This window comes from Gekko japonicus, unplaced genomic scaffold (genome assembly GCF_001447785.1).
Source record: "Gekko japonicus isolate JY-2015 unplaced genomic scaffold, Gekko_japonicus_V1.1 scaffold222, whole genome shotgun sequence".
Classification (NCBI taxonomy): domain Eukaryota; kingdom Metazoa; phylum Chordata; class Lepidosauria; order Squamata; family Gekkonidae; genus Gekko; species Gekko japonicus.
The window spans coordinates 99057-125460 of record NW_015167063.1 but is presented as its reverse complement, the minus strand read 5'-3'; the positions used below and the strand labels follow the sequence as shown (position 1 = coordinate 125460).

General features: G+C 44.4%; 1 protein-coding gene across 3 annotated transcripts in view; it reads left to right on the top strand.

Annotated features, from left to right (window-relative positions):
* The window catches only part of ARHGEF37 (Rho guanine nucleotide exchange factor 37), a 110802-nt gene that overhangs the window by 39316 nt on the left and 45082 nt on the right, over positions 1-26404 (top strand). Inside the window, exons 1-4 of one of the 3 annotated variants that reach the window (XM_015412642.1) lie at positions 2783-2988; positions 14482-14693; positions 23753-23876; positions 24863-25010. In XM_015412642.1, coding sequence (XP_015268128.1) covers positions 14490-14693; positions 23753-23876; positions 24863-25010 — 476 coding nt within the window. In that variant the 5' untranslated portion in view covers positions 2783-2988; positions 14482-14489. Of the gene's footprint in view, positions 1-2782; positions 2989-11152; positions 11183-14481; positions 14694-23752; positions 23877-24862; positions 25011-26404 lie in introns of those variants that run through there. The other 2 variants (XM_015412641.1, XM_015412643.1) reach the window with 2 other exon arrangements.

Here is a 26404-nt window from a genome sequence, read left to right as displayed (position 1 = left end):
GGAGCATCCCTATGGAAGATGCCTGGGTGATTTCAGACCAGCCACAGACTTTCTGCCTAACCTACCTTACAGCGTTGCTGTACAGATCGCAAAGCCAAAGAGAATGAGGTAAGCTGCTTTGCTCCCCACTAATGAGAAAGACAGAATTTTGCCTAGAAAGAGGCTGCTGAAAGGGGAGGAGATAAAGTTGCCAGCTTTAGGTATGGAAATTCCTGGAGATTTGAGGGGTGGAGCCTGGGTTACAATTGCTCCCACTCTCCAGGTGAGGGCTAGAGATCACTCAAAATTACAACTGCTCTTCAGGTAGCACAGATCAGTCCCTCTGGAGAAAACAGTGGACTCTGTCATTATACCCTGCTGAGGTCGCCACAGCAAATTGACACTGTTTGCCCAAAGCCAGAGCACTCTCCCAGAGCCTCTTTCTAGATGCTGTTGTATTTATTTCCACAACGGGCCTTATTTCTAGTCTGAGGTATACAGCAGAATGAGAGGTGATCCTACTCAAAGAGTATGACTAGTGCTTGAATGTGATGATTGACAGATATAATGAAACAGACATTGCCATCATTGCCTGTGAGCAGCAAATTCAGTCCTTCCTCGTGCCCTGCTTTTTGCCCTGTTCCTCCCCCACCACCTAAATTTAATATTTGTATTGACAAAGGCCAACAGAATCTCCTTCTGGGCCTGTTCTAGGATTGCTTTGCACAGCATTGCTGATTAATCAAAATTGTAATCTGCAGCAGCCCTGACCTGGATAGCCCAGGCAAGACCGATCTTGTCAGATCTCAGAAGCTAAGCAGGTCTGGCCCTGGCTAGTATCTGGAAGGGAGGCCTCCAAGGAATACCAAGGCAGGTGATGGCAAACCACCTCTGAATGTCCCTTGCCTTTTAAAAAAAATAATTCTTATTTCAAAATCTCAGCATACAATAAAATCTGTAATGCAGTTACAGCAAAAAAGGCACACATGGTTTAACGCATAACTTTCTAAACAGTACCTTATCAACAAACTGACTTGCCTTCAAGGCCCACTAGGGGTTGCCAGAAGTCAGTTTGATTTGGCAGCAAAAAAGAATTATAATCTGCAGTATTCCACTATTTGGGCAAACTCCTGGTAATTTTTGCCATGCTCATCTGCTCAGTGGGCAGAAGCAGGCTGGCAAAATGGAGGGGGAGCAGTCTTCATCGCTGTACGATGATGTCACTTCTGGTGCAATCTGGAAGTTCCAGCATTGCACTGGTGTGACAATCTAGCACTCACCCAGAAACTCCATAGTGTGGAAGCAGGGCTTTTTTTGTAGACAAAGCCCAGCAGGAACTCATTAGCATATTAGGCCACACCCTGACAGCACAGCTTCTTATTCTGTTTACCTTATTTGTTGTCAAAACCCAGGGCTTTTTTTTGGTAGCAGGAACTCCTTTGCATGTTAGGCCACACATTCCTAATGTAGCCAACCCTAATGAGTTTCTGCTGTTGGGTGTGACCTATTATGCTAATGAGTTCCTGCTGGGTGTGGCCAACTCGGGAGCCAGCCAGAACTCCGTTCCTGTGCGTTCCTGCCCCAAAATAGCCCTGTGTGGAAGTGATGTCATCACACAGTGACGAAGACTGCCACCTCCCCCCTGCACTAGCTACCTGTTTCCCCTCCCCTACATCTCCTGCTAGTTGCCAGGCCATGCCTAGTAGCCCTACTTTTTAGTTTCCTGAACTCAAAGTGATTAATAAATAGAAGTGATGGAACAATTAAAAACCAGCAACCTAAAACTACAAACAAAATATACCTGGAAGGAATTGCCTTCCCAAATGCCTGTGTGATGCCACAAGTCCATCCTCAAAACCCACCTTTTCCGTTAAGCTTGTGCCACAACCCCTTAGTCCCTCTTCTCCACTGAAAAGAAACCTAAGCAGATAAGCCCCTTGGGAAATGTGCTGAAAACCAATGTGAATCCGAGCATCCTAAAATACTTTTGAGATCTGGCGGCAATACACGAAAGACCATTGTTAATAGAACTCTGGAAAGTGCTGGTCCTTCTCTCTGTGTCACCTTGAGGATAAAAAATTATGTTGTCAAGTGTGAGAAGATTGGCTGGCTGCTGTGTTTTGGAGTCAGCTTCCCCCCAACATGATTGCAGAGATTGGAAAACTTAATAAACATGAATTAAACATTAAACTTAACTCATCCGTTAGTACAATTTGTGTTCCTTCCCAATCAAATCTATTTTGATTTGGGGCTATTATGGTACAAACTCCCCCATGTAATTACCAAGCAATCAATCCCAGGAGAGAGCTTATGTCTCCACCTGTCATGCCTGGCAGCCTGAGAACAGGCCATCTTTCGGGTTGTTTAGAGAGCAAAGCCTGTTTGCTCGTGGCTGTCATAAAACCCTAGACTATGCCTGTTAATAAAAGTAAATGAAACTGCCCTAGGAAGGTGTGGCCAGAACATGCTGAGGGTTTATGCCATTTAATAACCCAGGAGGATAAGGGGGCCCGGCTCTGAAGAAGCGGCTGAGAGCCCAAGCTCTGTCAGCTGACCCATGTGGCCCACACTTGCTGCATGCCTGAGTATTTCCCTGCTTTTGTGAGGTTGTTATTTTGCACAGCTGGTCTCCCTGTTATTGGTTCCCTAGGCAGTCTGCATTTCTGCTTTCATCCAGCAATCTCCACAGCTGGCCTGCTGCCAGGGTGTTTGTTGCTCTGGCAGCTTGTGCTGCATGGGGAGTGCTGAGCAGGCTCACTCCTCTGACTCTGTTGGACTCACACACAGCCTGAGACTGCAGTAAACAGCGCAATGAGAGCATGGCAGCAGCTGAGCGGAGCTGGGCCTGCTTGGCGAATCCACGCACACAGCTGAGTGGGCTGGTCCTTTCAACCCATTTAGGCTGTGCTGCTGTGACTGGAGCACGCTGGGTTTATTATTAACTCCTCTAAAGCTACAGCAGCAGCAGAGGCGGCTTCAACAAGGCCAGAGCCCCTGGCTAATTAACAGGTAAGAATTAATAGGCAAGAAATAGAGGGGGTGGGGAGGGGAACCCACTTGACAGCATTTGCTTTGCTGACAGTGGAGTTATTCTCCTACTAGGCCAAGCCCTTGGCAATGTGTGTGTGGTTAGGAAAAATGTACAGGGCAGCCATCAATCAGGGACCTCTGTCTCTTCCTGCACGGATGAGTGGAAAGGTTGCATAACCACATTCCAGAGTCAGCACAATCTTCTGCCTTTTGGAGGAAAAAAGCAGGTGCCCATCGCATGAGGAAGTGAAAGAAAAACCTGCTGTTTTTATTGGTTTCATGAAAGCTCCTGCTTTCTGGCAGTGATCCTCCTGTACAGGCAGGAATTCAGTAGGTACAGTCAAGTCATAAAGCTGACTGTCATAAAGTACCCCATGTTGAATTTCTGCCTGCCACACAGCTATTAGCAGCACTTAGCTGCATTAGCACCCATTAGCAGCATTTTTCGAGGGAAAATGGTGGCAGCCTCAGCCGTAAGGCAGGCCTCCAGTAGAAAGAGTAATGCAGGGATCATTGAGTGTTTGAATCTGGGAAAATGAGGTTGAATGGCTCCAAGTCCAAGGGATAGGGCAGGATATAAATCTGAGAAATAACCCATAAATAATTTTGGCACCTTGCTGTCTGGTTGGTTTGTTTTTTGGCCCCCCGAAGGGGATTTTTTTTTTATTTTGCATTTTCTACACACTACAAATATGGGATGTGGTAAGGAATACTAATGCCCTATCACTATTACTATGGGAAATGAGTCAGGGAAATCTAGATACATAGAGTCTACTGGATAGGGGAAGGAAAACTACCACTCTATTCTAAATCTTCTACTGGATATGGGGATAGGGTGAAGACTAATACAAATCACGATCTGAAAAGCTAAAAGAATAGATCTTTTTAACCTATTAATAGTTATACAGATATTAGTTCGATTATACAAATATAAAATTATTAGCTTGGCACAATTACTGCCCTTAGCACTCATGCTTTAGTTTTAGAGTCTTTTCTTCTTAGATTTCTTCATTTTCTGCAGTTTGGGAACGGCTTCTCCTTTTCCAATTCAGATGATTCTGATGACGAGGAAATTTGGCTTGTTGAGTCCTGTGAGTAGGACTCCTCCTCCTCTTCTTCTTCCTCCACATCCGGTTTTAGATTCTTTTCCTTCTGCTTCTTTTTTAAATTAAACATTTGATCCATAAATCTTCCCACTTTTGGAACAGAGTCAATTTTATATTTTTAATCCTGGTAATTAAAACTCAGTCCTTCCGGGAATAACCATCTATACGGTGTTCCTTTTTTTGCAGGGAGAGAGTAAGCATCCTGTATAATTTCCTCGGTTTTCTTACTTCAAATGGAATGTCTTTCAAAATTTTTATCTCTTCATTCTTGATTTTTAAGGATTTCCCCATTGTTGACTTTAGCACCAGTTCTCTGGTTGATCGTTTCGTGAATTTTAAGTAAGTTTCCCCTGTTTTATTTATAAAATCCGGATAAGTCCTGTACGCCACATCCATTTCCTTAATTAAGTCTTCTTGTTTATAATCCATTAGTGGAGACAAGGCAACCGCCAAGAGTTCCTTTAAGTCCTCATTCTTATCTTCAGGTATCCCATGGAAATGTAGAATATACATGGATCTTTCCAGCTGGAGCTGTATTAGTTACGTTTTACCTGAGGATCTCTCCTTCTCTGCTTCATCCACTCCACGGCAACGGTACCTATCGGGGAAGAAGGTGAGCCTCAATTCCTCAAGTGTCCCCTTGGAAGAGGCTCTCCTCAGCTCCCCAGGCTGGGGGTCTTCTACAGAGACCCCGAGGGGGGGGGTCCAGGACAAACTCAACCCCTCCCGTCAGCCGGGTCTCAGCACCATCTAAGCTAGACGAGTCGCGTCCAAGTGGCAAAACGCTTAAACCGGAAGTCCTTGCTGCCTGGTTTTTGTGAGGCATTCTAAATGTGATGTATAGTCCCTGTGTAGACCTTCAGGATGTAGGTGGCGGATTACTAGGATTGCCAACCTCCAAGTGGTAGATTGAGATCTCCTAAGATTGCAGAGATTGCAGAGATCAGGTAATGGAAATCAGTTCACCTGGAGAAAATGGCCCCTTTTGAAGGTACTCTATGGCATTATACCCATTGAAGCAACTCCCTTCCCCAAACCCCACCCTCCTCAGCCACCACCCCCAAAAGGAAAGGTGGGGTATAAATATTTCAATACACAAGCAAGCAAACAAACTGTGCTCAGTGCAGTGGTAGGATGGGGTAGGATCTACCTCAGTTTCTTTGTTAGCTTTCTGCAAAAGGAGATTTTTGATATGGGGAGGAGTGCTTGATCAGGACATCCCCCATGGACATTCTGAAGTGGTACAATCCTGGGAGGGTTGTACTGCATGCTTTGGACACAGAGCATCTCCTTTCTTGAGTGTTTTTTTATTGGGCTGAGGCTGGGTAGTTAGGTCACTTCAGTTATATAACACTCGAAAGTGAATGAGGTGGGGTTCCTTTAGGCTGTATGTTGAGTGAAGGTCCTGAGAGGACCAAGTATAGTCAGCTGACTGTCAGCTATTCAGAGGACTGGTGAGTTGCACCAAAAGGCAGAATTGTTCAATAAGACAGCATCAGTGCTCGTGTATTCTGATTCACCAACTTTCAGCATAACTCTCTGTCATGAGAACACAGGCACTACCCTGCCAAAATTATGAGTTTCAATTCCCAGTTTGAAGCCAGCAACCCAAGAACTGGCTGGTTAATTCACATCACAATGCCAGTGTTCACATTTACTGACTTGTCTCCCAACAATGAGAGACAACTCTAGCATTTGGGTTTTGTTTGGATTCAGGGTGTAGGAATGAGCAGATAAATAGAAACAGTAGATTAATACCTGTTTTCAGTTTGATTTAGGAAATCCATGGTCTGCATCTGATCTGGGGTAGAGCTAGTTCTGCTTTCAGCAGTAAAATATGGTGGGTGGGTAGGGTTGCCAGCTCTGGGTTGGGAAATACCTGGAGATTTTGGGGGTGGAGCCTGGGGAGAGCAAGGTTTGGGGAGGGGAGAGACCTCAGCAGGGTATAATGCCATAGAGTCCACCCTCCAAAGCAGCCATTTTCTCCAAGGGAACTGATCTTGGTCATCTAGAATAAAATGTAATAGCAGGAGATCTCCAGATGCCACATGGAGGTTGGAAACCCTTTAGGTTGGGCTACCTATGATTGGTAGTCCTACAGTAAATTTGGTATTTCAAAGGCACTATCATGTACTGTTGATGCTCTACATATGCTGTGGCATCCTTGGCCTTCCCTTTCTTCATGCCCCGCTACTCACTGTTTGCCAGAGTCATCTGAGTAAGAGTAGGATATGAAGGTAATATATGATCTTGAACTTCTTGTGGAAAGAGGGCTCAGTAGGGCTTCTGCACTGATTTGCCTTTGACTCCAGTAGCCATGAATCCACTGTGTTCATATTTAAAAGAACAGCAGACTTTGATACACTGAATGCCTATAATTATGATTTGCAAAGCAGTTGGTATAGTTAAACTACAAATATTAGCTACCACAAATATAATTGAAATGGCTTCAGGGTAGTCATGCTTCTTTTTGGTGATCAACAAAATTGTTTTTAACCTTGCCAAAGATGCAGTTGTGGGATTCTATATTGCTAAAACCCAACTAAAAAAGATCTAGCTATTGACAAGTGACAAGATGATACAGAAGCTTTATAGATTTCTTTTGTAAGAATATATGCAGGATGAAATAATTAAAACAACCATGATCTCCTGAATGAGAGACATTGGCCACTCTATAGAAACATATAAATGGCTGAAAATGTGGAAAACAGTCAGATATGAGATCTATAAGTTATAAAGAGAATATTTTAAAAATGTTTCATAGATGGTACTGGACGCCAGATAGATTAGCTAAGTGTCATAAATCTGTTTCCAACAACTGCTGGAAATGCAAAGGTGTCCGATTCCCCATGCATTCGAAATAAATCCACGTTTGAAGACCAAAGTCAAATTTATTATAAAGCGATGGTTAGATCAGGAACACAAGAATTGTTAGGAATGACTACAGACCCCAAAGGGTAACATAATAAAGGAACTTGAACCAGGTTAGGACCAATGAGTCCAATTCCCGCTGGCGGGAATGCAGATAAAACTAGCGCCCAATTCCTTGGGAACACAACGGTTCTACAACATAAACACAAGTTCAGTTCTCAGGCATGAGATACATTATAAGCAAAGCAACGCCATAACTCCATCCCACCTCCAGCTGGTTGACCTTGAGCAGTTCCGCAGATGTAGCAAGCAAAAGAAAGTAAACACCTACACAGGAGGATACAGGGGGGGATGGACAGAGTACAATGTAACATGTAGGAAAGAACACACCACCCTATGGCAGCTTGCTGACAAAAGGAAATGTGGGAACGTTTTTCCACATGTGGTGGCGTTGTAGCAAGGTTCATAACTTGGTTAAAGGTACAAAAAATAGTATCAGAAATAATGGAACAAAATATTTTTTTAACACCCGAAATGGCTTTGTTAAATACAATCCCGGATAGCTTTGTACAAAAAGATCTGTTGATCTATGTATTGACAACTGCCAGGATATTGTTGGCTAAGTTTTGGAAACTAGAAAAAACCCCAACAAGGGAGGAAATAAGGACAAAACTGCTTGAACTAATACAAATGGACAAACTAAATTTGATGTTACAAGGGAAAGACGAATGTATTCATACAATTAAGTGGGCAAGAGTGTATAAGTGGATAAATAACTCTTGGAAAATGTAGACTCAAATGTATAAGATCTACCATATGTAATACTGGATAAAACTGATTAAAAAAGCTTATAAAAACAAAAAAAAATCGTTTTTAACCTGAATGTTAACAATTCAGTCATTTAATTCCACCTCCACCCCCGTTCTACAATTAAGTTGTTAAAGTAAGTGCAAACTATTCCACACTATGGATGAGAACCAGCCCAGGCACGACTGTCTTTATCTCACTGATCTTCTTTAAGGAGTTTGCCTTGATTGTGACTCTGGGACCAATTTCACACAAGAGCTGCACCGCGGTCGCGCCTCCCTTTGCCCCGCTTCTATTGGTCAATTTCCTACTTGAAGCCGCATGGCCGCATTTTGATCCGCGGTTTTGCCTGATTTTTCCCGCGGCTTTGTGATCCTGTTTTTTGTGTGAAATCGGTCTTGTGTGAAATCGGTCTGGTTGAAGCATTTTTGTCTTCTTGTATTTTAAAATGAGAAAGAAAGAAAGAAAGAAAGAAAGAAAGAAAGAAAGAAAGAAAGAAAGAAAGAAAGAACATTTCTTTCTGATCTCTGCCAGCAGGAGGGAAATAGGACAATGTTCTATAACAACAATTATATAATTAACATCTGTGCTGTAAATGCACTTTCCAGAAGGCATATTGCAAACTCCAGAGATGATGGATAGGTTCCCTTTGAACACTGGGAGTTACAAATAAACTTGAACAAAGTCCTTAAATAGCACACAGATTGTTTTCAGATGTTTATAGTCGTTCCCCTACATGTACTCAGTGGCATCTTTTATTTGCTCATGTAACCATGAGGGCCAAGGCACAAACAAATCAAGCAACAACAGTAACAGTATAATAATTTAGATGCTCTCAAGTTACTAGACTAGGTCAGACATGTTGTATCTGTGGGTTACGCAGTGGAGAAGTACTTTATAAATGCAAGTGTGTTAAGCCCGTCAGCTATAGTGAACCCTCTGGATCAACCAGAAGACAAAGTGGTTGGGATCATAACTGTGGAAGTATTCAAGTGAAGTGAATACATCATTAACAAAGGGCAAGCCCAGGATAATGTCAGTGGAAAATAAAACACACTATACCATCTGTCTCTTATTACAATGGATATGTGTTTGGTGAGGCCAACCTTTGCCCTTGGTACAGGATGGTACAATTGGAGTGGTCAGGTGACATATGATTAATGCTGCTATAGTGAGGAGGATCAGTTGCCAGCATTTTGATCTATCTGTGCTCCTGAGCCTATGTAACAACCATGTGACAGGCAGTTCAGCAGAAGAAGTATATCACATTGCTGGAAACTGACTTTAAAGGCATAGGAGCCTTGCCAGAAGAAAAGGTGTGATGATTGGAGTTTTAAATGCCCTTTAAAATGAAGCAGTGTGCTGTGTAGTCTGACCAGTGTAATCTCTGATGCAGTCTCCACCTGGCAGACAGGACCTGCATTGCTTCTGAAAGTAATATTTCCCAGATGAGGCTTATAGTAAGCAGGAAAAAAATAACTTTTATTAACTTTTTTGGATGGAATAAGGCTGTTCAGTAAAGAGGCCTGAAACTATATATAACACTCAGCATTTGCTGAGCTCACAAATTTATAAGGTTTCAGGTAGATGATACAGGAGCGCAAAGAACAGCTATTGGCCAAACTTTGGTTTCTGAGGTGAATTTTTGGCCTTTCCTCCAACCTTAGGAATCTCACAGCTCTAGGAATGGGCACAAACTGGGAAAATGTGGTTCAGTTCATGGTTCGTGGTGTGCCCAGTTCATGAACCATGAATCGTCACAAACTTTTAGGGGCCAAATGAACCGGTTTGGTTTGTGAGGTTCGTAACCCACTGGAACGGCCCTCCAGCATGCTAGAGACACTGAACTCACAGGAGATCTCTGGCTGACTCTCCTCTACCTGCCCTCCAGGTTTGATAGGAACAGGTTCAAGAGGCTCAGGAGTGTATAGAATGGATCCTCTTCAAGCTAGAGACATCAAAGTCGCAGAGGACTTCACCCAGATGCTCCGCAACATGAGGAGCTTTGAAGTTTGGTAAACATTTAGACTGAGTGGAGACAGTATGTCTGGAGATGTATACATGCAGGAACCTTCACTAACAGCTTGAAAGTTCATGGAAAATTCATGCCGGTTGACTTGCCACAAACGTGAGTTTGTGAACCACAGACCGGCCAGAATTCATCACGAACTTTAGTTTGTGAGCTAGTTTGTGCCCATCCTTAGTGAGCTCCTTCTGGAAGTTTCTTAGCTTGCTAGGTCTATGAACCAGACTCTGAGACAGCACAGTCTCCTCTTTTTGCGTTCACTGAAATTAACTTGCTCTATCCCAGAAGCCAGGCTCTGAAACATATACAGGCTCTTGAAAAAGGATTTCTTCCCACTGGCTCCTCTAATGTTCCATATCCTACCTGAAAACATTCACTGAATGCAGCCTGCTACTCTCAAAGTCAGGATCTGAGACATACCAAGTCTCCTGAAAAGGTGTTTCTACTAGCCTGTACCATAGAAGGCACAAACCATTATCTGACAAGAGCTGTCAATGTCCCAGATGTTACTCTTTTACTTCCCCTTCCATCTGGCTCCTCCAAATACCATGGGCCTGGATTGGCTGTTAACCACTCTGCACACACACCAAACAGGAATTCATGGAATTGGTAACTGACAGAAACTGACAGATTTGCTCATACATCAAAATAGGTTCCGCTGGGAGAGTATTACTGGCCCATGTGTCCATGGCAGAGTAGATATTTGAATCCAGACCTCCCAGAGTCTGGAGCTAGGCTTCATGGCATGGAATGCTTCAGCTGACCATTTCTACTCACTAAGCTTCTGTTAGAGGAACAGGACCTTTTTTTCATGCCCAGTTTGCAATCTTTGTGCACTGAGTGGGAGTCGTCAAGGACTGTTTCATGTCTAGCAACAGCTCTAGCCTTGTTAAAGATAATAGTGGGAACACAACATCAAACACTGCAGTACTCTGAAGTTTCTACATCAACTAGATTATTTGACATTTTAGATAGGAAAGGTTCAGTGTGAATCTTTTTTGCCTTTAAAAAAAATTTCCAGTCTCATGTCTTTAAATGGGGTGCAAACAGAGCATGAGATCCCAATTCCAATACGAAATACTGCCTTTCTCAAGCGAGGCTGGCCTCTTTGGTGTCAAAAGCCCTGTGGAGCTGAGGATCCCAGCATTCTGTTTGTTGCCACCCTGTTGCATTAATAAATACTCTTCAATTATTCAAGTGAAAGGATTGGATGCTTCTGTAAAAGAGCCATCTGTGTTTTCCCCATTCAGATCCAATGGATTTAAGAATGCATTTTGCAGTAGCTCACCTGCAGAGAATAAGATTGATCAGCTGCAGCAATCCAATCATAATAATAACCCCACACTATGGATGTGCAGCACAGGTAGGCACTGAGCTTAAACTATAATTTTGTAACGTAGGACCATGATCATATGGTGTAGGGCTAAAGGCAGAAATCTCTAGTGTTTATTAATGTAGTCTGTTGCAAACAAATTCTTATGTCTCCCCCCCCTCCCCTTTCAGTACAAGAAATGTGCACATGTTACTCTTTTGTGGTGGGACACCCAGAGGTCTTTTCTCAAGGCAGCATTTCTGTTGCAGAGACTGCAATTTTCTCTTCATACATAGTGGATATTTTGTCACTGGAAAAGTATGATCTTTCCCCAAGATAGTACATCAGTTTTAATTGTAAGTGTTATGCAGTTGTATGGACAGTGCCAGCAAAGCTACTATTCCTTCCTCAATATTGCTTTTTTATTTTTTAGGGTGTTTAATATTTCTTTGGAAGTCATTCCTGTGCTTGTTGTACAATGTTGGATCCCTTGATTTAACAAATAAGCCAGTAACAAATAAGATATCTCGCCCCACAAACACAGTGAGGTTATCCCCCCTCCAGTAATGGTATCCCTCAAATTCATTGCATGGGAAAGTGAGATAGTAGTACAGTTTCTTTCCTCTTGTAAGGCTAAATTATAGTAGACTGTTGTTTCCTTTCACTGTATGATAACCTTTGAGAGCCAGTTTGGTGTAGTGGTTAAGTGTGCAGACTCTAATCTGGGAGAATCGGGTTTGATTCCCCACTCCTCCACTTGCATCTGCTGGATGACCTTGGGCAAGCTATAGTTCTGACAAGACCTGTTCTTGAAAAAGAACAGTTTCTGTCAGAGCACTCTCAGCCCCACCTACCTCACAGGGTGTCTGTTGTGGGGAGGGGAAGGGAAAGGAGTTTGTAAGCTGCTCTGAGACTCCAAGTGAAGGGCAGGGTATAAATCCAATCTCGTCTTCTTCTTTATGGTACAAAAGTGACCATTAACAGTTTTCACATAAAATTGGAATGAATCCATAGATCCCCCCTGTAAAATACTGGGTTCAAGACGCGTAGGCTAGTGATTTCAGCTTGTAGTTTAATAGAAGGCAAAACTGAGACAACGAGCGGGGCCTGGGGCCCTGCTTAAATGCTGATACAAGCCACACCCAACAACACACCCCACACCCGTGATTGGTTTATTTACAGTGCCCTCATAACCATAGGTCCCTTCTTGGATCTGGACTGACTGACTGGTCCGTTCTCGGATCCTCTGTGTCTATTGTTCTGGTCGCGAAGCTTTGCTTGTTTGCTTGACCATGTGTGGGCCCGACCACGTGTGTGGTCCCTTTGTTAGTACGTAACACCCTCCCAAAAAAGGTTGCCTACTTGTATTAGTATACCCTCACAGAAGTTTAGTTAAGACAATGACATAACTTGGATGGGGCAGTTGCATTGGAGGCAGAAGGTTTGCAGAGTTAAGCCATGGCCATCCCTGTAACCTATATGCAGTATATGAGGCACTTAAGCAGGTATAGTGGCAGTATTAAAGGTATCCTTGGGATGTGAGAGAGGGAGTTTATGAGTTCCATGAATGTTTCCTGAGTTTCCACAGACTACATCATCATGTGCGTCTGCCCCCTACCATATCAGGACATGGGCACCCTGCATGGAGGAGCAGCAGAACAGAGTGTTGGCTAGACTCAGTCTTGGAATTGGCTTCCAGACAATGAGGCCATTGTGTCCTGCTGTTCTCTGCCCCACCATTCACTCCCTCAGCCAACAGCAGAAACCAGTCCTTGTTGTGTTCTTAATGCTTGGTATTAAATTGAGGAGGCAGCATGGTTTCAAATAGGAGCACAGTTTAAGTCTACTGCTTTCTCAGTCTGGAACAACAATGGGTACAACTTCCTTTCTCCCTGTTCCTGCCCACACCAAATCCTGCAGTGGAATAAGTTGTCTAGAACACTGGCCTAGACTGAAGAAACACAGTTGTCACAATGTCACAGTCCTGAGGACAAAGTAGGTAAAAGAGTTTTTCCACTGCATCATCACCAGGCCTTCCTTGCCTGAGGCCTGTCCTTGCCTCAGTCTCTGATGCTGGTTTGCTTCTGGTAGAGGATACTGAGGAAAGGTGAGTAGGTAGGATGTGCCTCTACATGTCAGGGTTCCCAGTCAATCACACTCAACACCAGGTCTGCAGGAATACCAGTTTATTGAGAGAGATAGTACTTGAGACACCATTAACATCTTATGTCACAGTCACAAAGAAGAGGTAGGGTAGTTGCTCACCATCTTAGGCACCACCTGTTTTGGTACCTGCCGCTCCGCACCTCTCACAGCAGGTCCTGGCCTTTTCCCTCTGGCTGCTCCTCGCTCTCGCTGCTTGGCTCGGTGCTCCCCTCCAGGATGTTGACTTGTAGGGTGCATTGGAATTTTGGCTGTTCTTCAGGAGGGGTATCTGGGCGCTTCTTCTCCAACTCCTTCTTAACTGGGGTGGACCCTGGGTAGGCAGCTGCGAAGTGGCCTGCTTCGCCACAGCGGAGGCACGACCTCTGCTTCATGCGCAACTCCTGGATCCCTTCTTTGAGTTTGGGCCCCTTCGGTTTGGCGGCCGATGGCCCCTCTTTAGGCTGGGTTGTTGTGTTGTCAATGTGAATCATCTGCAGGCGGTTTTCGGCATCCGCAGCCTCACACATCCACGGAAACTGAGTGTACACTCTGTAGAATGGTCTCACGGATTTTGGGGTGTAGGCCTATGCGATACTGCTCCACCATCACCACATCCGGCCACCCCTGCACTTTCGCTGCCTGGCATTTGAAATCCTCAGCGTACTCACGCACCGACCTCCAGCCTTGTTTCAACATATGCAAGTAGTTCTCACTCTCCAGAGGGTCCTTGTATTGTGCCCACAGGGCCCACATAAACTAGTCCACTTCGTGCAGCTCATGACCCTGGGCGTTATGCAGGCTCTAGCTCCAAGGCAACCTGCAAGATAAGCACCAGGCTAGAGAATGCATGGGGGAGGGAAGCGAGTACAGTCGACAATTACCCCAGCTCATGGCAACGTCAGCTGACACGACACCCCGCACAACCCCCAATTAGCTTTTCTTTTTATAATCAACTTTGGTTTGTAAATATACCAAACATTACAGTAACACCATAAGGCTTCTGTGCTGTCTCCTCTCAAAAGGAAACAACCCAGGAAGTACTGCCCCAAGAACTTCTAGTTACTCATATAGATGAGGAATGCCTAATATTTGCAAATGTAGCAAAACAGAACAGGAGAATGTGAACTGTGCATTTGAAGCAGGCCTGAACATTATCAAAAGGCTTAGCATGTAGAAGCCTACTCTATTTCTTCCTCTCTCTGCAGCTTCCAAGATGGCAAATGACAGCACAGAAGAACCGCTGGGTAAGGAGTCACCAGAGCCTGAGTGTAACATATATGAAGAAGTAAAATGGTTCAACAAAGCAGAACAGAACCAAAGGATGGCTGTGGAAGAGCTCATTAACACGGAAACTAGCTATGTACACAACCTCCAGCTCTGCATTTCAGACATACGTGACCATCTCCAGAAAAAGCAGGTGAGGAAAAAGAGAGAGACATGCTGTTTATTTGGAAGGGAAGTGCATGCCAAAATATTTAAATCATAAAATATACTACAAGCAGGGCTTTTTGGCAATTGGGTCAAAGTAAAGCACTACTGTGATGTTAGTCAGTGTCTTCTGTCCAATGAGATCCACTTGCGCTGTAGGACTTTCCTTTTGGAACAGCACCGGGGGCCAAGCGCGGCGGTTCTGTAATGAATGAATAGGGGGAGTTAGCATAAATTGCCGATCCTTTTCCAAAGGTGAAAGTAGTCATTCAGAACTGTGGGATGCAACTCAGTGTATAAAGAGAGGATTTTTGCATCCCTTTTGTGAAATATTGTACATTGTGGGTAGGAGTAGACATAATTCAAAAACCCTTGCAACTTGCTCCCCATAATTCCTCTCTCAACAATGCCTGGACATTCTGAGGCTTGATCTGGAGGAGGCAGATATTGCTCAGCTGGCACTTCAGGGATGCCAGCCTCCAGGTGGGAAGCCAAAAATGAGAGATCACGGGAGGATCTCCATGACAAAAATAATGAAGAGTCAATAAAGATAAGTTGCAAAAACATTTACTGTAGTAATTCTGTAGAAATTTTTCTTCTATAGTCACGTGTGAGCCATTATAGAAGAAAATTTTCTACAGAATTACTACAGTAAATTTTTTTTAACTTATCTTTATTGACTCTTCATTTTTTTTGTCACGGATGTTTTTGGTATTTCTCCTCCTCAGCCTCCAGGTGGGACCTGGGGATCCCCTGGAATTACACCTCATCTCAAGACTACAGAGAGCAGTTCCCCTGGAGAAAATGGTTGCTTTGGAGGGTAGACTCTAGGGTTGCCAAGTCCAAATTCGGAAATATCTGAGGACTTTGGGGGTGGAGCCAGGAGACTTTGGGGGTGTCACTTCCTATGATGTCACTTCCTGTGATGTCACTTCCAGGTCAAATGGCAAGTGATGTCACTTCCCCTTCCGATGATGTCACTTCCACTACACTGCAACAAAACCCCACCTCTTCCTGTGATGTCACTTTCCAGGCTCTCCCCCAAACCCGCCTCTCCCTCTGAAGTAACCTTCTTTCAAAAATTAAAATCTAAATTCAATGTCATATATCAATTCCCACCCCCACCTTTCTCCTATTTTACAGTACCTCTAGGCTTTTAGTCCTCCTTCCAGTGCAAAAAACATAAAATTCTTTAATTTAAACAGCAAGGGCCTCCAATAAACAATACATTCAGACTAGAATCAATTTACAGAATTGGAGAACAATAAAAAAGAATGGCCTGGCAAGGTAGCAAAAACAGTTTAAGCATGGCATAACAGAATCCTGTCAAAAGTGAAGCCCTTTTCACTGATTTCAGTAGGAAAGATAAGCACGCACTGAAATGTTCCACTGAAATCAATAGGATTCAATGTGTTTATGGGCTAAAAATACCATTGGATGACTTTGGATCCTAGCCCAGGATGAAGCTTAACATTACAAGTCTATGAGATGTTTCACATACATTCTGCATTCCATGGCAGCTTTGGAATACACTACACCTTCCATCCTCTACACTGGACAAACAGGCCAGTCCCTTCAACAAAGAATTGATGGACATAGGTCTGACATCAGAAACCACAACATTCAAAGCAGCGGGGGGACAATTTAACCTTCCAGGACATTCAGTTGCTGACCTAAGAGCAGCCGTTCTCTCACAAAGGAATTTGTAAGGGAGATTAGAAAGACAGACTGCTGAATTGGGTGTCAACATGGCAAATGGGGTTCAATGTGGCCAAGTGCAAGGTGATGCACATTGGAGCCAAAAATCCTAAATATAAATACACATTGATGGGGTCTGAACTGGCAGAGACTGAGCAAGAGAGAGATCTTGGAGTTGTAGTGGATAACTCACTGAAAATGTCGAGACAGTGTGTGACTGCAATAAAGAAGGCCAATGCTATGCTGGGGATTATTAGGAAGGGTATTGAAAACAGATCAGCCAATATAATAATGCCCCTATATAAATCAATGGTGAGACCTCATTTGGAATACTGTGTGCAGTTCTGGGCACCACACCTTAAAAAGGATATTATAGCTTTGGAAAAAGTGCAGAAAAGGGCAACTCGAATGATAAAAGGGTTGGAACACTTTCCCTATGAGGAAAGGTTAAAGCGCTTAGGGCTCTTTAGCTTGGAGAAAAGACGACTGAGGGGTGACATGATCGAGGTTTATAAGATTATGCATGGGAAAGAGCAGGTAAAGAAAGAGGTACTTTTCTCCCTTTCTCACAATACAAGAACTCGTGGGCACTCCATGAAACTGCAGAGCGGTCGGGTTAGAACGGATAAAAGGAAGTACTTCTTCACCCAAAGAGTGATTAACACATGGAATTCACTGCCACAGGAAGTGGTGGGTGCTACAAGCATGGACGGCTTCAAAAGGGAATTAGATAAGCATATGGAGCAGAGGTCCATCAGTGGCTATTAGCCACAAGGTATAGCTAGGGGCTCTGGGGCAAGTGATGCTCTGTCTTCTTGGTGCTTGGGGGGGGGGTCAACAGTGGGAGGGCTTCTAATGTCCTGGCCCCACTGCTGGACCTCCTGATGGCACTGGTATTTCTGGCCACTGTGTGACACAGAGTGTTGGACTGGATGGGCCTTTGGCCTGATCCAACATTGGCGTCTCTTATGTTCTTATGTTCTTATAAGTACCAGCATTTTGAATTATGCTCTGCCTATTTGCAGTTATGTACTACCACAACAGTGAAGAAGGGCTGCTCACCTAGTAGTTAGATAGTGAGGTTAAAGAGGTGAGATATGTGATTGAATCCAAAAGTTATTTTTGCCAACAGAAGGTGGGAATTTTTACCAGTTTTCCCTACTACTACCTGCCCCCCTGTGTTCCTGAAGATCGCCTGTGATCCAGTAGCAGGATTTTGAAAAACATACTGAGCTTCAGCCAACAGAGAATGACCCTTGGATCCAACTCATTATATTTATTTCTTCTTCCTTGGAAAAATATGAAAGTATAGTGGAGAAACCATATCCCTGTGACCCTCTGCCCACTACTTACAGATGTTCATCTGGCCTCATGAACCTTGCCTATTTTGAATAAATAGATTTGATAGTTTAAAATATGGCATTTCAAGGATAAGTTTTCCCCCCCTCCACAAATACTAAAGGTAAGATCGTGTAGCAGAATACTTCTTCAGGTACGAAGGATAAGAATGTGTTGCCAATTACTGATATTCTAGTTTATAAGTGCTACATAAAACATTATCCTTTTACTCCCACTGTCTCTTAAAGAGTAATTCATCAATGTGTTCTTGAACAAATAAGTGGTGATAGGAACACTTCTTATTACAAATACAAATAGCACATTCTTCTCACATGGCTCCTTCTATTCATCATTTTAAAATTACATGGAACAGGAAGGAGAGCCAGTTCTTGGCTGCTTCCCTTGCGGCACATTTTTTAAAAGGTGACATTTTGATGTGAGCATCATTTGCCATGAGTTACTTCAAAATATGGGCTGGGATCTTCTGGGGCCATATCTATTCCTGGCCGTGGACCTAGTAATAATATGTGTTGCTCACAGATTAAAATAAATTCAAAGTGAAGTTTTAAATAACTTCCAGGGTGCTTGTGTCAAAGCCATGTGCACTCCTCTGGCATCTCTCATCCAAGTCTTCTTTTGATGTCATTCCACGGCCTGCGAGAATAGCCATTATCTCTTTCTGTTCTCTCTGAGATACTGTTGCATGGCTATTTTTAGCAAAGGTCACACTATACATAAAGACAGCATCAACATCAGGAACTGTGTGCGTTGTGAGAGCCAAGTATCTTTGGAAAGGCTTAGCCTATTTCACTCTCTGGAATTTCATATGTCATTATGACTATATCTAATTCCAAACATGGCTCCATCTGCAGATACTTAAAACTGTAGATTGGGGCCATCTAGAGAGAAAACAGGTATTTCTACAATGTTGGGGTACGTCCAGGATTACAGAATATGAAAACTTTTAGGGGGGGCAGTTAAATCCCCCTAAACAGAGCATCATTGTCTGTGCTTGTGCAAATAACACGCTTTCATTGGCCTGCCATCATCTGTGGGGGGCACATGTGAGAGACTGGTGAGGTGGAGGGGAGCTGCAACCATCTGAGTCAGCTGGAGGAGACAGTGGGGCTGCAGGTGGATGGTGGAGGGAACAGTAGGAGAAGCAGCTGCCCACAATGACTGGTGGGCAGGCAGGCAGGCAGAGGCAGTGAGGTGGGAATGGGAGAGTGAGCTTCTCTATCCCCATTGCCATGTAAATCTGGCTGCAAACACAGGGGCACTGCAGGCTGGCAGGTGGATTGATAAGTAAAGGAAGAGGGGAATGATGGGATTCCCTCTGGCAACTGCCACACCCACCACTAAGGCAATGCTTCAGGTGAACAGGGGAGGGCAGGGGAGGAAGGCTGGGAGCCTCAAGAGCCATCGCATCCTGCTGCTTTCCCTCCATTTCCCACATGGACCCTGTGAGGTAAATTGAGTATGTGTGATGAACCTAAGGTCATCCAGGGAGCTTCCATGTTAGAATGAGAGTTCTGACCTGGGTCTCCCAGATCCTACTCTGAAACTCTAACCCCCACATCACACTGACTTTTGTGCAATGGCTGCTGTTAAGCACTAAGTGAGCAGCTAGGCCTTGGTGAGTTATGGAAGTCAAATGGTATCAAGTTGCCCAGTGTTTGCTGCTGGCCCTGATGAGTACATCATCAAAGACTAAAACAGCCCTCAAAAGCGGCCTGCCCCTTGCCTTTTGCTTACGGAATACAAGGCTGGAAGACTGACAAAACTGTTGCGTTTGCCTAGCAATGCCACTGAGGGCATTTGCCTAGCAATGCCACTGAGGGCATTTGCCTAGCAATGCCACTGAGGGCATTTGGAGCTTTTCTCAGGTTTGTAGAAATATCTGTCTTTTCTGTTTATGCCCCCAATCTCCAGATATCGAGTATTAGATATATTGAATATCCTAACTGAAGTTTTAGTCCTAGTCCTAAAAGTATGTCTAGTCCTAAAAGTAGTTCCAAAAAGATTAATCTTCAAAAGTCATTAGTGATCCAGGTTGATAATAGGCATCTCTACAGAGGCTATGTAAATCTGGTAAATTATCTGCTATTTCCTTCTGTTTTAGGGAGGATACTTTATCTCATAAAGTACAGCATCAAATCAGTGACACTGCTTCCCATTTGTGGTGCTGCTGAGCTGGGTCTCTCTTATGCATAAACTCCATAGAACCCATTTCCCCAAAGCATAGCAAAACTACTAATAGTATCCCATGGATCTAACTCGGGAATTTCACAAGTTAATCTACAGTCTAATGTACCTCGGAAGTCACTTCCACAATGCTAACCAATAGACTTTAAGTGTGCCTCCTTTGAAAACAACGATGTCAGTCTGATCAGTCTATAATTTTAGTTCTGCAGGCCGTGAAGAGAAAAATGCAATCAAATCCATGAAGAAATGAAGTGATGATAGGATGACATCTAAAATGTATGTGTCTGTGTGTGTGTGTGTGTGTGAGAGAGAGAGAGAGAGAGAGAGAGCGTACATGCAACACATATGTAGAAACTCTTGTCAATCTGTAAAGGAAACATTGTTACAGAAACTTTGGGCCGAGCTTGACAAGTTTGCCTGTGTAAAGTACCATCAAGTCACAGCAGACTTATGGTGACCTCATAGTAATTCCAAGGCAAGAGATGTTCAGAGGTGGTTTACTTTCCTCTGCATAAAGACCCTGGAATTCCTTGGTGGTCTCCCATCCAAATACTAACCAGGGACAACCCGACTTAACTTCTGAGATCTGACAAGACTGGGCCGGCCGGGCAATCCAGTTCAGGGCTTTCCTAGTTTCGACCAAGTTTATTTCACATTCTCAGGCTCTAAGGGTCATCATTGCCCTTCCTCTAACACATCCCAAGACTCACCGCATGCCTTAGCACTGGATGTCTCAACTTTTAAAATTACCAGTCAGTTGACATTTTTTTTTGTTTCCTCATAAAACAAGAGCCAGGAGTAATTTTCAAATTTAGAAAACATTTGGAAAGTATCCATGGGAATTTGAAGGGTGTGTGCAATATTAGCGACAGCGAAGGCATGGAAGCCCAGACATGTATTGAATTTTGGAGAGTGTTACTATTTTAAATATCTGTATTTTAAGAGTGTATATGGTTACATTGCAAAGCTGTCCCTATTTTGTCATGTTCTGTACCAAATTTGTTGCCAGGATGAATTTTCCACTATATTTTTGTATCTATGCAGATACAGTTCCATTTACACATGCAGGATAATAAAGTGGAAACAAGATGGTACGCTGCTGCGATGGGGGAATGAGGATGTAGGGTGCCGAGATAATAGAAAGGACCGTGACATCGTGCACTGCAAGTGAAGAATTCCATAGCGGAATCATCACCTACATTAAAAAAAAAAATCCCCAACAAAAGAAAAGCAGCACAGCCAATAAAGAAGGGGGTACAAAGTTTTCTCCCTATTGTGCTTGCTTTCTATTTGCACAGTCTCTTTATGTGAAGGAGCATTCTAAGCTAGAATCTGCCACCTGCAAAGTTGCAGTTCATGAGAGAGGAGTAAAAGAAAGAAAAATGAAAGGAAGGAAAGAAGACAGACAGACAGAAAGACAATAGGAAGGAAAGTAGACAAGCAGCCAGAAGCATCCCTTCCTTCCCTCTCGCTTTTTTTTGGGGGGGGAGCGAAAGGGCGAGAAGCGGCTGGAGAAGTTTAGAAAGCCAGCCCACCCCGCTTCCCTGGGCGCCTCGAAGCAACGTGCAAAAGGCGGCCAAGTTCCCGAGGACGGGTTGGGTTATTCGGGACCTGATGCGCTGGCGGGTGGGAGGTGGGATCCCGTCTCTGCCCCGGCTCCGGGCTGCAGAGAGAGGCTCGGGTGATGCCAGCCCTTCACCTTTGGAGGGCTTTCGCCGAGATCTGAGTCGCCTTCGGAGGCTTTCGCCGAGATCCGAGCCCTGAGCAGGAACCCCTGCGGGCGGGGGCTCGTAAAAATGCCGACGCGGCGCGGCATCCTCTTTTCCTCCTGCACCTTCCCCCCGCCCCGGTTTATTTCCAGGCAGAATTACGGGCAAGTTAAGGAAAGCAGGCTCGAGTGGGCCAGGCCGCCACAGCTTGAGGGCCTTGACCACGCTGCTTTTCAGGGGGAGCCGGATGATTGGTTTGGTCCCCTCTAAGATGAGTTAGGGTGTGCTAGCCTAACTCACAGTTCTTTAGCCTCCGGCTCACGTTTTTGTCATAGCCCAGGAAGGAGGGCTCCAGAGCCAACTCATTGAAGCAGTAGCCAAATCGCTCGCTCACGGCGCCCCCCGCCCAGCCGCCCAAAACCTTCGGTCCCTTAGCCCAGGAAGGAGGGCTCCAGAGCCAACTCATTGAAGCAGTAGCCAAATCGCTCACTTACATCTCACAGTGAGGGGGGGCGGGCTCAGGAACCGCTGCAGCAGGCCAAGAAGAAGCACAGCTCAGAGATAGACTGCCGGCCGGCCATGCCACCAGGACAACAAAAGCGAAAGCACCAGATGTCCACGGGAACTGGAAACTGATGTTCTGGCCCTTGTCTCTATGGTTCCAGAACCATAGAGACATGGAGGACTTAAATCCAGAGCGTCACTTTCCAGCTGCCATTTCCCCCCCCCCGGGGCCCAATTTTTAGAAAGCGGGGGAGGGGGTATTGAAAGCAGGGGGTCCCCCCGTCCCCAGCGGGGGTTTGGCAAGTCTAGTAGACTCTATAGTGTTGTACCCTACTGAGGTCCCTGTCCCCCCCCAGGCTCCAAACCCAAATCTCCAGGAGTATCCCAATCTGGATCTGGCAACCCAGATCCATGTGTTCAAGTCAGGAGAAAGAGATTGGGTTTCTGGATACTCTCAATTACTGTGGCATTGAGCAGATGGTCAAAGAACCTACCAGGGGGGAGACAATCCTGGACTTGGTCCTAAGTAATGCCCAAGACCTGGCGAGAGATGTAAATGTGATAGCACCGGTTGGAAACTGTGACCATAATGCTATTAAGTTTAACACTCATGTAAACAGGGAGTTGCCCCAAAAGACCAACACAACCACATTTAATTTTAAAAGGGGTAACTTCTCTCTAATGAGGGGGCTTGTGAAGAAGAAACTGAAAGGAAAGGTAAGAAGGGTTAAATCCCTTCAGGAAGCTTGTAGACTATTTAAAACAACAATCCTAGAAACTCAGATAAAATGTATATAACAGGTTAGGAAAGGTATAAAAAAGCTTGCATGGTTAACAAACAAAGTAATGGAAGCAGTAAAAGGTAAGAAGGATTCCTTTAAATGGTGGAAGGCTAGTTCGAGTGAGGTAAATAAAAGGGAACACAGTAGGGTTGCCAAGTCACGACGGGGGATCGCATGTCTTTGCAGAATCCCTGCCGTGGGGACGGCGAGACCTGCCATCGCCAGGACATGATGCTACACGTCACTCTGGCAATAGGGCTCCAAACAGCCCCGTTGCCAGAGCAACGCATAGCATCATGTCCTGGCGATGGCAGGTCTCGCCGTCCCCACGGCAGGGATTCTGCAAAGACATGCGATCCCCCACCACAATTTGGTGAGATTTGGGAGCCCTAGGACACCGGCAGTGACAAATAAAATGCAAGTCGGTGATCAGACAGGCAAAAAGGGATTATGAGGAACATATTGCAAAAAACATCAAGACCAACAATAAACATTTCTTCAAATACATTAGTGGCAGAAAACCAGCCAGGGGGGCAGTGGAGCCCTTGGATGACCAAGGGCCAAAGGATTACTAAAGGATGATAAGGAAATGGCAGAGAAGCTGAATGCTTTTTTTGCCTCTGTCTTCACTGTAAAAGATGGAAGGTGTTTGCCCACTCCAGAACCACCAATTTTGGGAGGGGTGTTGAAAGACCTGAGTTGGACTGAGGTGATGAGAGAGGAGGTCCTGTGACTGATGGACAAAGGATAATCTGTTTGTGTCTCCTGCAAAATTTGAGCTTGTGTGGAAGATGGTCCGTTTTGCCTTTCAGCTGCCTGGAATAGACGTGGAAGGACTGTTCTCTAATATAGATGATGTCCTGCACATTTCCAGACACTTTCTGACAGGCCTTGAAGCCATGGCAAACCAGGAACATGAACAGCTGCTTCATATCAGTGAGTAGGACCATGACAATCTGTCTTCCTAGACATGACCTTTTTTTGAACAGTAGTTTAACTCAACTGTGTACCTCATGTATTGTAAATGCTGTCTTATTTCTTGCTTCTGAACAAATAGTGGTGAGCAATTTTCCACAGATGAGTCATATCCGTATCCCCTGTTCAAAAGAGGAATAAATCTAGAAGTAATGATTTCAAAAGCCCCCAAATGAAGTGTTTGTTTCTGCATCTATTAACCTATGGATCCTGTGATCCAGTGATGCATGCTCTGATCCCATCCAGGTTAGCTTGCTGTAATTCATTGCACATGCGACTGCTTTTGAAAACTTCAGAAACTTCAGTTGATCCAAAATGCAGCAGCCAGGCTATTCTTGGGTATAGGGATCATATAACCCCTGTGGAGAAAGATGGATTGCCCATCCTTCTCTGAACAGAATTCAGAGTGCTGGTACTTACCTTTAAGGCCTAATTGGCCTTAGTCCAGGGTACTTGAAAGACCATCTTCTCCTGTTTGATCTATCCTGCCACTTAAGATCCTTCCCCAGCTCTGATTTCCATGGCCCTGCCTGAAGAAGTGAGATAGGTAGCAATTAGAGGCAGGGCTTTTCTACTGGTGGAATTTCATTTTTGAAATATCCTCCTCTTGAAGCTCACCTGGTACTGGGCCAAAACAGTTCTATCTTTTAAACTTCTTTTTAATGGCTTGCTTTGAGCCTAAGGACTGCTTTATGAAAAAAGAAATTTAGGCTGCTCAGGTTTTTTTCAGGCTACCTTGATCCCAATGGCTTGTTTGTAATGGCTTGTTTTTTATATTAATAATTTGTGTTGTTTTAATTATTTTATCATGTTGTTTTTACTTTCAAGCCACCATTTTAATTTTCTCAGTAATTGTAAGATTGTTACTGCCATCTGTAGAATACAGACAGTAGTTTAAGTCAACTGTTAAATGCAGAATGACTGACATATAACTTTTGCTCTGGTAGGCACCTTATTCCAAGAGCTCAAAGAAGAGATGGAAAATATCTACAAGGTTTATTGTGGCAGCTGTGATCAAGCTCTTCTTCTGCTGGATATTTACAGAAATGACCCGAGACTACAAAAAGAGATTTTGGATACCCTCCATACTACTGTGTATGTGAATGCTTCTAACTAAGTAGCTATTTCCAGCTCTGTAGAAGAAAGTGAATTGCCAAGGGATTCAGCCTTGTAATGTATTAATCATCTTGCAAATGAAAACTGTGCTAGTAGAATTAAAATTTGTCTAATGCTGTTTTAACACAAGATGTAGCTAACTCAACTTTGGTTGCAAATGAAATAAGAGTTTCCTTCTAGACTAGGGCTCATCAGCCTTGTTGAGCCTGTGGGCAGTTGAGAAAAAACAGTGATAGCCACAGGCGGCAGGACCAATCACAAAATGGGTGTCATGGAGGCAATTACAAAATATTGGGAGGTTTCAAGCCAAGCATCTTTCTGTGAAGGGGGCAGCTATTTCTTTTTTAAAGTTTTAATACTTTTGGTGTGTGCGTGTGTGCTTAGAAGTCATGCTTGACTTCTGGCAACCTCTAGTGGGGCTCGGATGTTTCAGGGAGGTAGCTTATTATTGCCTGCCTCTGCATCCTGAGCCCTGGTATTCCTTGGAGGTCTCCTTTCCAAGTACTTTCCAGAGTCGGCCCTGCTTAGCTTCCGAGATCTGACAAGCCTGGGCTATCCAGGTCAGGGCAAGGGGGCAGTTATCTCTGAATGAATGCTCTCTGCAGCCTCCAAAGTGATGTCTCGTGGGGCAGACATGTCAAACATACAAACAGGCTTTTATCTGGCTCCAGTGTTCCCTCTAAGCTGAGTTAGTATGAGCTAGCTCCGGCTCACACTTTCTTGTCTTAGCTCTGGAAAGATGGCTCCATAGCAAACTAATTTATGCAGTAGCCAGATCACTCGCTCACAAATTGCAAATTGCTGAGCAGTCATGTTAGAACGGATAAAAGGAAGTACTTCTTCACCCAAAGAGTGATTAACACATGGAATTCACTGCCACAGGAAGTGGTGGCGGCTACAAGCATGGACGGCTTCAAAACGGAATTAGATAAGCATATGGAGCAGAGGTCCATCAGTGGCTATTAGCCACAAGGTATAGATAGGGACTCACAGGCTGGGGCAAGTCATGCACTGTATTCTTGGTGCCTTGGGCACCAGTGGGAGGGGTTCTAGTGTCCTGGCCCCACTGCTGGACCTCCTGATGGTACCAGGTAAATTATGCAGTAGCCAGATCACTCGCTCACAAATTGCAAATTGCTGAGCAGTCATGTTAGAACCAGAAGTGATGTCAGAAGGGGAAGCAAAACGGGGGGGGGGGAGGCATCTTCAAAAGCCTCCCCTTCCCTTGCCCAGCCAGCGGTGGTGGTGGGGGAATGAAGAGAGAAGGAGTTTAAAGTTTAAACCCCTTCTCACTAGAGTTTGGCCGCAGAAGGAGGAAAGAAGGAAGGAAAGAAAGAGAGAGAGTAGAGAGAAGGAATGAAGGAAGGAAAGAG